The following is a 16,253-nucleotide window of genomic DNA, read 5'->3' on the forward strand; positions in this document are numbered from 1 at the left end:
GGCAGAGATAGAGTAAACTTTAGTCTTTCCACCTGACATTCATCCTCATTGCTGTAGGCCCTGCACAGGTGGGCTTGCTGCTTATCATGGCTGATTCCAGAATTAGCAGGCTAGGCCCATTGGCTAGATGGCTGCTAGGGATTCAATTCCAGAGATTTATTTATTGTTTGCCCATCAGATACCTATTTTGTATCTTTTGGATGATGGGTATAAAATAGTCTTGGGTATGAATCTTTAAGTTATGATCTGTATGTATAAAATAAAGTATTATTACAAGTTTATTTTATGAATATGTGGAAAGGAATGATGTAAGAAATATTCAATTCAGATATTTTTTTCTAACTCATGGGGAATGAAGCAAATACACTTCAGTGGGTTTTTTTTCTCCTTGAAACTGTTTTCCCCACGTCCTTGCAATATTTAACCAAAATATATTATAAAAGCAAAACAATTTCAAGTTTTTCTTATCTCAAGACTATTTTAAAAATGTCACCTGAGACACAGAGTAGCTGAGTTCAGGAAGCATGGGGGTCTATGCCTGTTCTATCACTGCTCTGAGCTCAGAGCAGGTTCTTAGTAAATGACTTGAGTGACAGAAGCTGACAAGGTGATCTAGATATTTAAGCCCTCAATTACTTTATTTTTTATTTATTTATTTATTTATTTATTTATTTATTTTTTGGGGGGGTACACCAGGTTCAATCATCCGTTTTTATACACATATCCCCATCTTCCCTCCCTTCCTTGACGCCCCCCCCCCAAGCCCCCCCCCCTCCCCGCCCCAGTCCTCAAAGGCATCTTCCATCCTCGAGTTGGACTCCCTTTGTTATACAACAACTTCCCACTGACTATTTTACAGTTGGTAGTATATATATGTCTGTGTTACTCTCTCGCTTCGTCTCAGTTTCCCCTTCACCCCCCGCCCCCTCCCATACCTCGAGTTCTCCAGTACATTCTCTGTATCTGCATCCTTGTTCTGGTCACTGAGTCCAACAGTACCATTTTTAGATTCCGTATATGTGAGTTAGCATACAATATTTGTCCTTCTCTTTCTGACTTACTTCACTCTGTATGACAGACTGTAGTTCTATCCACCTGATTACATATAGCTCCATCTCATCCCTTTTTATAGCTGAGTAATATTCCATGGTATATATATGCCACATCTTCTGTATCCATTCATTTGTTGATGGGCATTTAGGTTGCTTCCATGTCCTGGCTATTGTAAATAGTGCTGCAATAAACATTATGGTACAAGTTTCTTTTGGGATTATGGTTTTCTTTGGGTATATGCCCAGTAGTGGGATTACTGGATCATATGGTAGTTCTATTTGTAGTTTTTGAAGGAACCTCCAAATTGTTTTCCATAGTGGCTGTACCAATTTACAGTCCCACCAGCAGTGCAGGAGAGTTCCTTTTTCTCCACACCCTCTCCAACATTTGTTGTTTCCAGACTTTGTGATGATGGCCATTCTGACTGGTGTGAGGTGATACCTCATTGTGGCTTTGACTTGCATTTCTCTGATGATTAGTGATGTGGAGCATCTTTTCATGTGTTTGTTGGCCATCTGTATGTCTTCTTTGGAGAAATGTCTATTTAGGTCTTCTGCCCATTTGTGGATTGGGTTATTTGCTTTTTTGGTATTAAGCTTCATGAGCTGCTTGTATATTTTGGAGGTTAATCCTTTGTCCGTTGTTTCATAGGCAATTATTTTTTCCCACTCTGAGGGTTGCCTTTTAGTCTTGTTTATGGTTTCTTTTGCTGTGCAAAAGCTTTTAAGTTTCATGAGGTCCCATTCATTTATTCTTGATTTTATTTCCATGATTCTAGGAGGTGGGTCAAAAAGGATGGCGCTTTGATGGATGTCATATAGTGTTCTGCCTATGTTTTCCTCTAGGAGTTTGATAGTGTCTGGCCTTACATGTAGGTCTTTAATCCATTTGGAGTTTACTTTTGTGTATGGTGTTAGGAAGTGTTCTAATTTCATTCTTTTGCATGTTGCTGCCCAGTTCTCCCAGCACCACTTATGGAAGAGGCTGTCTTTTTTCCATTGTATATTCTTGCCTCCTTTGTCAAAGATAAGGTGCCCATATGTGTTTGGGCTTACTTCTGAGTTCTCTATTCTATTCCATTGATCTTCCTTTCTATTTTTGTGCCAGTACCATACTGTCTTGATCACTATGGCCTTGTAGTATAGTTTGAAGTCAGGAAGCCTGATTCCACCAACTCCATTTTTCCTTCTCAAGATTGCTTTGGCTATTCGGGGTCTTGTGTGTTTCCATACAAATCGTAAGATTTCTTGCTCTAGTTCTGTGAAAAATGCCATTGGTAATTTGATCGGGATTGCATTGAATCTGTAAATTGCTTTGGGTAGTACAGACATTTTCACGATGTTAATTCTTCCAATCCAGGAACATGGTATGTCCCTCCATCTGTTTGTGTCATCTTTGATTTCTTTCATCAATGTCTTAAAGTTTTCTGCATACAGATCTTTTGCCTCCTTAGGCAGGTTTATTCCTAGGTATTTTATTCTTTTTGTTGCAATGGTGAATGGGATTGTTTCCTTAATTTCTCTTTCTGCTCTTCCGTTGTTAGTGTATAGGAATGCAAGAGATTTCTGTGCATTAATTTTGTATCCTGCTACTTTACTAAACTCATCAATTAGTGCTAGCAGTTTTCTGGTAGAGTCTTTAGGGTTTTCTATATATACTATCATGTCATCTGCAAAGAGTGACAATTTTACTTCTTCTTTTCCAATTTGGATTCCTTTTCTTTCTTTTTCTTCTCTGATTGCTGTGGCTAAAACTTCCAAAACTATGTTGAATAATAGTGGTGAGAGTGGACACCCTTGTCTTGTTCCTGTTTTTAGGGGGAATTCTTCCAGTTTTTCTCCATTGAGAACAATGTTGGCTTTTGGTTTTGCATATATGGCTTTTATTATGTTGTGGTAATTTCCTTCTATGCCCATTTTCTGGAGAGCTTTTATCATAAATGGATGTTGAACTTTGTCAAAAGCTTTTTCTGCATCTATTGAAATGATCATATGGTTTTTATCCTTCAATTTGTTGATATGATGTATCACATTGATTGATTTGCGTATATTGAAGAATCCTTGCATCCCAGGGATAAACCCCACTTGATCATGGTGTATGATTTTTTTAATGCGCTGTTGCAGTCTGTTAGCTAGTATTTTGTTGAGGATTTTTGCATCTATATTCATCAGTGATATTGGTCTATAGTTTTCTTTTTTTGTGACATCTTTGCCTGGTTTTGGTATCAGGGTGATGGTAGCCTCGTAGAATGAGTTTGGGAGTGCTCCGCCTTCTGCAATATTTTGGAAGAGCTTGAGAAGGATAGGTGTTAACTCTTCTCGAAATGTTTGATAGAATTCGCCCGTGAACCCATCTGGTCCTGGGCTTTTGTGTGTTGGGAGATTTTTAATCACTGTCTCAATTTCTGTACTTGTGATTGGTCTGTTCATGGTTTCTATTTCTTCCTGGTTCAGTCTTGGAAGATTGTATTTTTCTAAGAATGTATCCATTTCTTCCAGGTTATCCAATTGATTGGCATATAGTTGCTTGTAGTAGTCTCTCATGATGTTTTGTATTTCTGAGGTGTCCGTTGTGACTTCTCCTTTTTCATTTCTAATTCTGTTGATTTGCATCTTCTCCCTTTTTTTCTTGATGAGTCTGGCTAATGGTTTATCAATTTTGTTAATCTTCTCAAAGAACCAGCTTTTAGTTTTATTTATTTTTCTTATGGTTTCTTTCCTTTCTTTTTCATTTATTTCTGCTCTGATCTTTATGATTTCTTTCCTTCTGCTCACTTTGGGGTTTCTTTGTTCTTCTTTCTCTAGTTGTTTTAGGTGTAAGGTTAGGTTGTTTATTCGATCATTTTCTTGTTTCTTAAGGTAGGACTGTATTGCTATAAACTTCCCCCTTAGAACTGCTTTTGCTGCATCCCATAGGTTTTGGGTTGTTGTGTTTTCGTTGTCATTTGTTTCTAGATATTTTTTGATTTCCTCTTTGATTTCTTTAGTGATTCCTTGGTTGTTTAAGAGTGAATTGTTTAGCCTCCATGTGTTTGTATTTTTTGCAGTTTTTTTCCTGTAATTGATATCTAGTCTCATGGCGTTGTGGTCTGAGAAGATGCTTGATATGATTTCAATTTTCTTGAATTTGCTGAGGTTTGATTTGTGACCCAAGATGTGATCTATCCTGGAAAATGTTCCGTGTGCACTTGAGAAGAACGTGTATTCTGTTGTTTTTGGATGGAATGTCCTATAAATATCAATTAAGTCGAGATGGTCTAATGTGTCATTTAAAGCTTGTGTGTCTTTATTTATTTTCTGTTTGGATGATCTGTCCATTGATGTAAGTGGGGTGTTCAAGTCTCCCACTATTATTGTGTTCCTGTCGATGTCCCCTTTTATAGCTGTTAGCATTTGCCTTATGTATTGAGGTGCTCCTATATTGGGGGCATAGATATTTACCATTGTGATATGTTCTTCTTGGATGGATCCCTTGATCATTATGTAGTGTCCTTCCTTGTCTCTTTTAATAGTCTTTACTTTCAAGTCTAATTTGTCTGATATGAGTATTGCTACTCCAGCTTTCTTTTGACTTCCATTTGCATGGAATATCTTTTTCCATCCCTTGACTTTCAGTCTATATGTATCCCTTGGTCTGAAGTGGGTTTCTTGTAGGCAGCATATAGAAGGGTCTTGTTTTTGTATCCATTCAGCCAGTCTCTGTCTTTTGGTTGGAGCATTTAATCCATTTACATTTAAGGTGATTATTGACATGTGTGTTCCAATTACCATTTTCTTAATTGTTTTGAGTTTGTATTTGTAGGTGTTTTCCTTTTCTTGTGTTTCCTACTTAGAGAAGTTCCTTTAGCACTTGTTGTAAGGCTGGTTTGGTGGTGCTGAATTCTCTTAACTTTTGCTTGTCTGGAAAGCTTTTGATTTCTCCCTCAAATCTGAATGAGATTCTTGCTGGGTAGAGTATTCTTGGCTGTAGGTTTCTCTCTTTCAGGACTTTCATGATATCCTGCCATTCCCTTCTGGCCTGCAGAGTTTCTGTGGAAAGGTCAGCTGTTATCCTGATGGGTTTTCCCTTATATGTTGTTTGTTGCTTTTCTCTTGCTGCTTTTAATATTTTTTCTTTGTGTTTAGTTGTCATTAGTTTGATTAATATGTGTCTCGGTGTATTTCTCCTTGGGTTTATTCTGTATGGGACTCTCTGTGCTTCTTGGACTTGGTTAATTATTTCCTTTCCCATGTTGGGGAAGTTTTCCACTATAACCTCTTCAAATATTTTCTCAGACCCTTTCTTGTTTTTTTCTTCTTCTGGGATGCCTATAATTCGAATGTTGGTACGCTTAATGTTATCACTGAGGTCTCTGAGACTGTCTTCTAATCTTTTTATTATTTTTTCTTTTTCCTGCTCTGTGGCAGTTATTTCCCCCATTCTATCTTCCAACTCACTTATTCGTTCTTCTGCCTCAGTCATTCTGCTGGTTATAGCATCTAGAGTATTTTTAATTTCAGTTATTTTGTTATCCATTGCTGTTTGTTTTTCTGAGTTCTTATGAACTGTTTCTTGTACTTTATTTTGTTATCGAGATTTTGTATCATTTTTACTATCATTACTCTAAATTCCTTTTCAGGCATTTTTCCTATTTCCTCCTCATTTATTTGGTCTTGTGGGTTTTTTTCTTGCTCCTTTGCCTGCATGGTGTTTCTTTGTTTCCTCATGGTTGTCCAAACTTTTGGGGTTGCTTGTCCTTGGGTTTTTTTGCATTATTCTGTGACCAGCAGAGGTTCCTTTATTGTTCGTCTGTAAGCGTCGGTGTGTGGGGAGGGAGAGGGTACAACAGTGGCTCCTTCTCCTGGGAGGGAGTGAGCAGTGGCGCACTGATGTCTCAGTCAGGCTTGGAGGTGCCTGTTGCAGAGGGCGCCGGTGGCTCAGGCGTACACAGAAAGTCTTAGAGTTGGGCCTCTCTCAGGGGTTTTTTTCTTTTCTTTTTTTTTTTTTTTTTCTCTCGGCAGCCTCCCTGCTGCTGGCGTTGCAAGGGGTTTTAATCTAGCCCCACCCGAGTGCCTGACGGTACTTGTTATCCCTGAGCGCCTTAGGTGGCCCGCAGGGCGTCTCTCCACTGCCTGTTGCAGAGGCGCGGAAAGAGAGAGAGAAGCTATGCGCGTGGCTCCTCCCAGCCGCCAGTGAGCCTGCAGCCTCCAGCCGCCATCATGGCCGGGCAGCTCTCAGGAACGGGCACTCCTCTCCGCGGGCCTCCTCCCTCCTGTCCTCTCGGTCCGTCACCCTACCGGCAACAATGTTTCCCACACTGAACCAGCTCTCCTGCTCCCACGCTCCCGCTCCTGGACCCTCCGTTCAGCCGCGGATCGATGTCTTGGTCCGGGAACGCTGAGGTGCGCTGCGGACCCTCCGAATGTTTCTCACTCCCTCCTGTCTGCCACAGCTCCGCCGCTTCACCCTCTTTGAGCCCTCGTAGATGCCTCCCTACCGGCTATGTCGGGCTCCCCGCAGTCCCATCCGGTGTCCGAGGCCGTCTGCTGGTGTTCAGCTGGTTCTCTGTGAGAATTACTGCGTCCTTCCGTGCATTCCCAATGCATCTGTGGGGAGGGATGCACTCCACGTCTCTCTACTTCGCCGCCATCTTTTCCTCTCAATTACTTTAAATTGGGGGTAATCATGACAAGTTTTCTCTTGAAGAATCCAAATCATTGTTTTGACTCTTCACTTTAGTATATAACCCTGGGCTTATTAACATGATCATTAAAGTCCTATTTTTTTTCAAGAATTGACTTCTAAAGGAATAATACTGGAAAAAATCAAAGAAAATAGAATACCTTGCTGTAGGACTTCCCAGAGTGATTAATGCTAATATGCATTGGGAATCCCCAATAATCATTTTTCAAGCCCATCTTCTTGGGCACAATCAATACATCATCTAATATGTCTGTGTGTTTTGCATCTCTTCTCCTCCCTAGATCTAGATCTTACTGATATTCTCTCATATCCTTTTCTCTATGCTTATGATTTTAGGTATGAATTCTTGAAATTGACTTCTTATTGTAGGAACAGAAATGTAAATAAGAAAAAACAGATCCTTATTAAAAATAGATCCTTGGACAATACCCATTTCTCTTTTCTTTCATCTTCTTCCCCCCCGCCCTTTTATTTTATTTTATTTTATTTTTTTGGTATTTTTGGGATATCCATGGCTAAAGTAAAAAAAGTTTGGGAGGAAAAAGAAAAGCTAGTTAATTTAAGAAAATTAGTAAAAAAGTATTATTTTTAAAATGTGTTTCACCATTTGGTTGAAATTGTAACTCAGGTTTGTATAGGTCAAGAGGTTTTTCTGTGTTTCTGTGTTTATATCTAATTCCATTCTGATCTTTCTTTAATAGTGTGTACTTTTTAAAAGTCCAGTGAAAAGCTCCTTCTAACCCATTTAGAAGTTGGCTGTTGTGGTCATTGCTAACTAAAGCCCTAGGAATTGACTGAGAGGGAAGCTGAAGATTTCTTTTCCCCTTGCCTGCATGATTGAGACCTGAAATTTTAATAAATGTTATCAAGAAATTAAGGTGTAAAATATGGGACTACAAAGTGTATTGCAATACACACACATGTATGTGTGTACATATGTATATACATGTAAATATGGTCACTTTAGACTTGAATCTGAAATCTCAGGAGATTTTATGCCAGAAAACAGGAATGTTGGCCCTTCCTTTCACACTTATAGTTAAACTTTGTAAAGATTGTCCTTAGATATTTGTAAATGCTGAAAGATTGTATCTCAATAGAGAGGAAATTACATCATACTGATTAGTTTTAATAGAGATCTATTGTTTTGTATGTTTTAAAGAAATAATATAGTCATAAGGCTTTCATGGCAGTAAATAAAATTAACAGTGGGTATATTTGGGTGACGGGATTGGGGTGGACATCATAATGATCTATGTGGCTTTTCAAGTTTTCTAAAATGAGCATGTCTGAATTTGATAATCAGAAAAAATGTTGATTTAAAATGACTCATTTACTTATGAAGGTGCTTATGTACCTTTAGAAGTTCTTTTTTCAAAGGCTTTTCGTTATTTCTGCTCTTTTTATCTACAGAATTATAGGTTAGAACTCAAATACGTCACGAAGGAAGACTCCCTACATTCATCAGCTTGGCCTGCTATAACAAAATACCACAAACTGGGTGGCTTAAAAAACAAAAATTTATTTTCTCACAGTTCTGGAGGCTGGAAGTCTGAAATCAGGGTGGCAGCACGGTTGAATTCCTGTGAGAGCTCTCTTCCTGGCTTGTAGATGCCACCTTCTTGCTGGGTTCTCACATGACAGGGAGAGAAAACAAGTTCTCTGGTGTCTCTTATGATGGGGGTGCTAACCCCATCACGAGAGCTCCATCCTCATGACCCCAATCTAATCCTGATTACCTCCCAAAGGCCTCATTTCCAAATATAATCACATTAGGGGTTAGGGCTTCAACATAAATTTTGGAGGCACGCAGACATTCAGTCCATAACATTCCCCTCACTCAAATTGGCAGCATACAGGATTTCCAGATAAGCATCTAAAATAGGAAAAGACTGGCAGGCTATACATAAAAACATGATAGTTATTGCTGGATGATAGAAATAGAGGGGATTTTCTCTATTTTCTGTGAATTTAAAGTATATTACTTTTATAAATGAAGAAATACAATAAATATTATTTTTAAAGGAAAATAAAATACTACAGAATGTAACATTCCATAATAATGTTGCAAATTTCAGAATCATTTTTTTTTCATCTTTTTGGGATTTTTCTGAGAATTAATAAAAATGTCTTCAGCACTTAGAGCACCCAGATATGGGCACACAGTGGAGCTCAGTAAGCAGCTGTTGCTGCTCCTCATTTTTCTCCTTTTAACAATGATGGTGATATTAATGCTAATAATAATGATTACCACATAGCCGCCTTAAACATGCCATTGGGCATATGATGTAGGAAAGTAAAATAGAAAATAGCCACAAAATTAGGACAGACGTAATTGTCAAAGTTTTTTCTATGAGTTAAGTTGCAAATTGAATAGCCCATTCATTGTCTTTACTTTTGGAACTCTATAGTCTTTTAGATTCTAAAATATGAATTGGTAAATAAAAAATGAGTTGGTGGCTCGTTTTTCATTAATTTTCACTTACAAATGTAATATAGGCTCCTTTAACCTACACAATAAAATGGCAGGTAGATGGTGACAGTGAGAAAACTTGAAGTCAAACTTTCAACGTGTTTCATTCCAAGCACTGATTTGAATCTAATACCTGAGGCTGAGGAAATGCTTTTTCCTCTATGAGAGCTCTCTCTTCTCTGCTTTCTAATGCATCATTTCTTATCATGCTCTATCTTGTATGTAGAGTCTATCCTTTCCTTTTTAAAAAGAATTCTCTATGATTTTTCCTCAATTAATCCCACATTTGAGCGTAATATTTCTAGTTTTTTAACTCTGTAAATCAGCAGGTTAGAAATGTCCTTCAAGGTAGTAATGTTTTCTGTCACACAGGTTGCTGATTGCTTGCCAAATAAATCATGATGTGATAAATTATTTCCAGTTGCTATAAATTTTCAATATTTAGTGTATCAGTCATACTAAGTCATGATTCAGTTACTTAATTTCACTTATGTCTGTATTTTAGATGAGAATGCTTTTCCCCATTAGTAGATTTTAATTTCCTTCTCTTTCACAGTCAAATTCCAAGCATGCCTTATAAAACTGCGGAATACACACATGAATAAACCATTTTTGTGTTTACAAATAGACCCAAAAATATGCACTGGTAAACTATATCTGGAATTACAAATTTGTATATTTAAATGGCATTTCTGTTTTTTAACACTTTAGGTCACTTTTTTCTCTATTGCTTTGGTAATTTGATTCCCAGTTATGAGACAAACATATCTTGATAACTCTCTGTATTGTATTGACATATGCTCTTTATTGGGAACTTAAAAAATAATCTCACAAGTGATCTTCAGAAGTGAAAAAAATAAAGTATTTTGAATTCAAGGCTACATCTACACCATAGTTAATGTATTACTACTGAAATTGCTTTCTGAAATTCTGTTTTGGTAATATTGAAAAAACAGTTTTCCTTCTCTTTCTTTTTCTTTTTTCTTTCTTTTTTGTTAACAACAGGACACAAAAATCGCTTCATTGGAGCGAAACATAAGGGATCTTGAGGATGAGATCCAGATGTTAAAAGCCAATGGTGTGCTGAACACTGAGGACCGCGAAGAAGAGATAAAACAAATTGAGGTTTACAAAAGTCACTCCAAGTTCATGAAAACCAAGGTAAGGTCCAAAGTTATAAACTTTTATACTCTTAGTGTGACTGGAAAGTTATGGTTTAAAATACATACTTCCCCCAAATACCCACATAATCTGCTTTATGTAATATATGAAATATATGGACAGTAAAGAAGAATGAAGAAGAATTTTAGTTCAGAAGCATAGATTCCAGAAAGAAATCAGGGAAACCTTTTGGTAGAATATCTACTTACTAAGGGGTTCAGGATTTTCTAATGAGTTCCTTTGGTGTCCCCCTGACTTGGAAATTAACATTTATTTTTAATAGTCCTTTCTCTTCCACATTTTCCAAGTTTTCATAAGTTCACTATTTTTAAAAATTTCTGTCATTGCCAAATTGTTGGCCCATCCCTGGAAGGTGATTGTCTTAAAAGGTGTTGATCTTGGAAGCCAGTTTAACTGATTTCAATGGTGTGAAGACATTTTGGTTTTAATGTGGTATTTAAGACAAATGATTTTGAGTTCTAATGCTGAAATTATTCAACCTCTGTAAGCCTCAGTTTCTTCATTCATGAAGCATGGATAAGAAAAAGAAAAATACCTTCATTGTTGGGTTGCTTTGACATTCCAGGAGATTGTGCATTTAAAGCACCTAGTCCTTTGAGTGCTCTCTAGAAAGCATTCAGTGTTGTTGAAAGTGTTATTATTATTATTGTTATCTGTTGCTGTGGAATATTTATGAAATGTTATTATAGTAATCAGTTCCATTATTTTATATCGATATTGCCAGTTTTAAAGAATTTGGCTTATAGTTTTCAAAATGAAACCTTGGGTTGCAAATAGACCAATCGCCTGAAAATCTGTTGTTTTCATATATGCATAATAAGTAAATTTATGAATAGCCCAACAGGCCTTTTGAGACCTTGAGATGCTTTTATTTATTCCTCTACTTAAGGTATTTTCTTTCTGAAAATAACAGTCACACCAATTTAAATTTTTTTTCTTTTTTTTTTTTTTCCTACCACTTGCTGTTAAATACCCCTGTTCCTGTTCTAGGTTTTACTACTGTTTGTTGCCTTATACAGTGCAGCAGAGTTAAGAGTAATGCAAACTTCTGTGAGAAAGCAGTAGGAGTTGAGAGGAAAAATGCTTAAATGATGGTTATGATTTTTATCAGTTGTGAAATACATGCATAGTCACTGCAGAGAATTTGCAAAACTATAGAGGGGAAATAATATCTAGCATCCACTTCACCACGTGTATATGTGTGTGTGTTTGTGTGTTTCTCTAGGAAAAAAACAAAAACAAAAACAAAAACTATGCTTCCTTCTGCCAACTTCAGCCTGTAAGTTGATGTTGAGATTGTGACTAAAAATTTTGATCAAGGAGTGGTGATATGAGAATGAGAATGACCAGTGTATTTGAATATAACCCCTTACTTTCAGGGATGGCTGCAAAATACAGAATGGGTTTCCCTGCTCAGTCCTCCCTGCTGGTTTCTTTTTTGCAGTCCCTCCCTCTTAAAGAGTTGAGCTGACGTGCAGCAAGCACAGTAGTAGGGTGGCCTGCAGACAATGACCAGATCACTCTAGGAATGAAGACCAGATGCACAGATATGAGTGAACACATGAAGTTTGGGGGAAATTATTGTTTTGGCTGAAACTTTTCCTCCCCACCCTGTCCTGTCATTCAGCAGTGGGAGATAATTAAAGCCACTTCTACAACTGAAAATGCCATGAAATTTGTAAGCTCTGTCCCTCACCATAGATTGTGTCCAGGTGAATAAAACATGTATATGATCTTCAGCGAGCAAGTCATGACCTTTATTAGCCCGCAGTCTTCTAAGACACCATCGATCCTTGAGCTAGTTTTAACTTTTAATGATTACTTTTAAGGGTTCCCAAAGTGGTTAGGTCAGAAGGATGTTTGAGGAGAGAAATGGAGTTAGGTGAAAAGAGGGCAGGCTGAAGACCAAAGCACACTCAAGACCAAAGCAGACTCTGGCAAATCTCTAGCCTGCCCTTGATAGTTGCATGGCCTTAAGTCACTCAGCCACTCTTTGCTCTTCTATAAAGTAGGGCAACACTACAAATCTTAGAGAGTGACTTAAAATGTTAAATGAAATAATGTAGTTAAAGCACCTGGCTCAAAAAAGTAGCTAATAACTATATCCATTATTATTGAAGAAGTATAATGAAATATAATGATTATAGTAATAGTAATAATAAATGTTATATTTAACTTGACTAACAGGGAAAAATGGATCTCTAAGAAATATATGTAAAAATGATTTCTTATGATATCATGCAGATATCCCTTATAGACTGATAAAAATTACCTAAAAAGTACTGGTAAGAGTTTTTAATATTTTCTCCATTGAAAGAATGTTTTTATTGGATTGAACTATAACATTTATTGCTTATACCTCATATCATTACTTCAATTGCGTATTTTTCTTACTTTTCCTACTTTTGAGAGGGTAGTGTGATTTCTTATTTAAGCCTGGGTATGGTTGAGCAGGTCTATTAAGACATAATTATTGCTAAGCATTTAGTCCTGAGTGCTTGTGTTTTGTACTTTGTGAGATCCCTTAGGCTGTGTGAACTGATTCCAGTTGGGTGAATAATTTATCATGGAACTTGTTAAATTTTAGAGGCATGGATTGATAACCTCTAGAACTGGATTGCTAGCATAGTTCATGGTCCATTGCAGCCTATTTGGATAACTTTTCTACAAAGTTTATATGAATTTGTTGCTTGTCAACATCATTACAGATATCTGTGGAGTTAATTTTTGAAAAGTTGGTTACACACATTGACAAGAAAACTGTTTAGTGTCATAGTTGGAGTCTCTTGAATTCTTTTGTTTATGCAGAGTTATATGGATAAAGCTTTCAATGTTGGATTTTGAGCCTTGTGGTCCCCAAAGGGGCACTAAAAGTAGTGCTTGTTCGAAGTATTTCCCACTTCCCAATACTGACCGCTTAGTTGGGACAGTAAGAAAAGTACTCAAAACTCATTTCTGGCTGGAGCAATGCATGTTGTGTAAGTTTAGAGTTAGTGTTTTTTTTGTCCAAGTAATCAGATTGGTAAAACTACAATGACAGGACTGGTGAAAAATGCAAACTCAAATCAATGTCTGAGCAAACCTAGAAGGATAAGTGAAAATACCATTCGACCCCCAACTTCACACAGATAAGGAAGTAGGAAGAACTCAAGTCAATATGAAAAGACAAGCTTTTCCATAAAAAGAAAAGAAATATTAGATTTAAATTGCAAAAATCTAGAGGCTCTGAAATGTGCTTGGGAAATGGAAATGTAATTGTTAAACTCATTGAGTTTGCTGAAGCAGTGGTACAAATGGAAATCGTAAGGTGACTTTGGATCCCAACTAGCAGAAAATGCTAAGTGTGAGGCAGGGACAAGTGACTTAAGAAACTCTTGTTTTAATAGTGTATAGAGACTCAAAGAGTCATAGTAGAAGAACATTACAGAAATTCTTAGGAAATGCTGCACAAGGAGGGGAGTGGAACTCTTTGGAAACCAAACCTGAAATTGTAGCTAAATATTGTTACTTCTTCTTGCTGCTTGTAGTGAATATGTAGAAAGCTTTTCAGAGTACCCCAGAGAACTTTTCTTTCACCAGGTCCTTTGGAGAGGCACCTTTTGGATGATCACTGTTTACAAAGGTGCCAGGCCTGGAGGTTCTCTTTAATCTGAATATTTCTTTAATAGAGGTCTAAATGTCTTCTATCATGATTACTTGGAAGCTTACTATTATTTTAATTAAAAAAAGATTTAAAAACTCAACCTAATCATGAAAAAAATCTCCTGTAATATCTAGCTATATTCTCATTTGGTTATATTTTTGAAATTTTAGCTGAAAATTATTTTTATGACCCACTGGTGATGAAATTGACTTCAGCATTTGATTCCTCTTCATTAACAGGGCATAATCTCAATCAGTCTCAATCTCAATATGCAACTGTTTGCTCCAAATAGATAATAAAGGCAGCTAATAATACTTCTTATGTACAAACTCACTTTCCGAAATAGAAATATGTTGAAATAGATAATTTTAAATATTTCGGTGAAAATTTGACATAGAAACAATGTTATGGTATGAAAAGGGAGTGCTGCTTGCATTAATTATTAAAATGAATAAAGAATGTAGGTTGGAGGGAAAGGAAGTATTTTAAGTAGCTGTGTGAAATATTCATGTGCCTCCATTTTGATGCTGAGCAGATGGCTGGGACTGGTGGCCTCTTGAAAGCTTTGTGATTAAATTAAGTAGCAGTGAAGACCTAAATTGCTTTTATAAATGCAACATCATAGAATAACCATGACATAACATTTTTTGGAATAGTGGAAGGTGAATAGTAAAAATGTAAAAGCAGAGTTTAGAATCTCAGCTTGTGCAAAGGCAGAGATGCCAGACATAGTCAGCTAGGTGGAAATCCATGCATCTCTCAAACCTTTTGGCACATGCACATCGTCCCTGAGAACTGAGTCTCTGGGAAATGTTCCTAGGTGTGCAACTCTCCCCTGTTTGAAACTCCAATTTCTAACCCCTACTTCCAAAGCTTAGAGGAATTAGACTGTGAGAACAGAATCTCAGAGACCTTGGAAAGCATGAGTTACCTTCAGGAATGCTGTTAAGGCTTTAAGAATGGAATATACCATATAAATAATTGTTTTCCTAGTAAGGAAAGAATGATGGCATCCTCTGTTCTATACGAGGCTTGTTCCTAGTCTCACACATTTTTCGTCTGCTTATCCCAGTACTTGTATACTAGCCACTCCCTCTATTTTCATAGTTTGCCAAACATGCCCCTTTGCTGTCTTAGATCTCCCCCTTTATTCTGAATTTGTAACACATTTTCTTATTAACCTCTGATGGGTTACAAACCTCATAACCCAAACTGCATGATAATAAGCATATCACTTTCTAGACATGAGGACCATATCTGCAGTGCAAAAGAAGCTGTTTTCCTTGGCAGAGTAGTTTTTTCAGGGTGTTAGTTGTGTCACAGACATAAGTGGTGGAAGAACTTTCAGACAAGATGAAGTGTGCCTGATGTCCACATGGACTTCATATAAAGCATGTGATGTAATTCCCATTGGCTTTTCTTCTTGCCATCACGGAGACAGACCTTCCCCAGCCTCGGTTCTCATGTGTGTTCGATTGCATCACTTTCCATTTTTATTGAGTTTATGGCTATAAAAGAAGCCAAAGACATATTTTTATGGAAGAATATGATTTTTCTACCCTGTAACTGTATTCCCCTTAGAAAAGCCTTTTTCTGTTCTTGTCTGCATAAAATATTTACTTAAAATTTACCTCATGGCAGTGATAGTCTGAAAGCTATTTAAAGCAACTGCCTATTTAATATTTATAGACTGAGATAATTTTATGATTATCAATTTTTATTGAATAAAGTAGGTGTATATAGAACCTGCCATGTCTTCCTTCCTATTCAATACCGTTCCATTGATGTTAATTTCATTCAAATTCCTCTCTTAATACCCCACTCCCACATGAGATTTCTACTCTGATATTTGTAGAAGTTAGCACAAATCAGCTTTTTTTTTTTATTACTATAAACATCATCTTTGTTTAGGCATGTAGAGTTGAAAGTTTTTTTAGCTTTATTTTCGGATGAATCAGTTTCATATGTGGAATCAACTATATACTGTGCTGTCAACTACAACTGCATGTGATTTGGGGCCATACCCCTGAGAAGAGTGCTGATTCTGCTGATCACAACAGATCTAATTTACTTCATAATTGTCTGTAATCCTAATCCTGATTTTCCCTCATTGTATTTATATTCTGTTCTTGTTGTGTGAGAGCAAGAAAGAGAGGAGTAGAGGAGAGAACTTATTTTGTTTTAGCTAAAAATCATAGACTCATGATTTGTTAAATTATA

General features: G+C 36.9%; 1 protein-coding gene across 1 annotated transcript in view; it reads left to right on the forward strand.

The window, feature by feature from the left end:
• ERC2 (ELKS/RAB6-interacting/CAST family member 2) overlaps nt 1-16,253 on the forward strand; it is a 913,064-nt gene that overhangs the window by 275,463 nt on the left and 621,348 nt on the right. Inside the window, exon 5 of the mRNA XM_057705261.1 lies at nt 10,214-10,369. Coding sequence (XP_057561244.1) covers nt 10,214-10,369 — 156 coding nt within the window. The remainder of the gene's footprint in view (nt 1-10,213; nt 10,370-16,253) is intronic.

The sequence above is a fragment of the Hippopotamus amphibius genome, chromosome 13, assembly GCF_030028045.1.
Source record: "Hippopotamus amphibius kiboko isolate mHipAmp2 chromosome 13, mHipAmp2.hap2, whole genome shotgun sequence".
Taxonomy (NCBI): Eukaryota; Metazoa; Chordata; class Mammalia; order Artiodactyla; family Hippopotamidae; genus Hippopotamus; species Hippopotamus amphibius.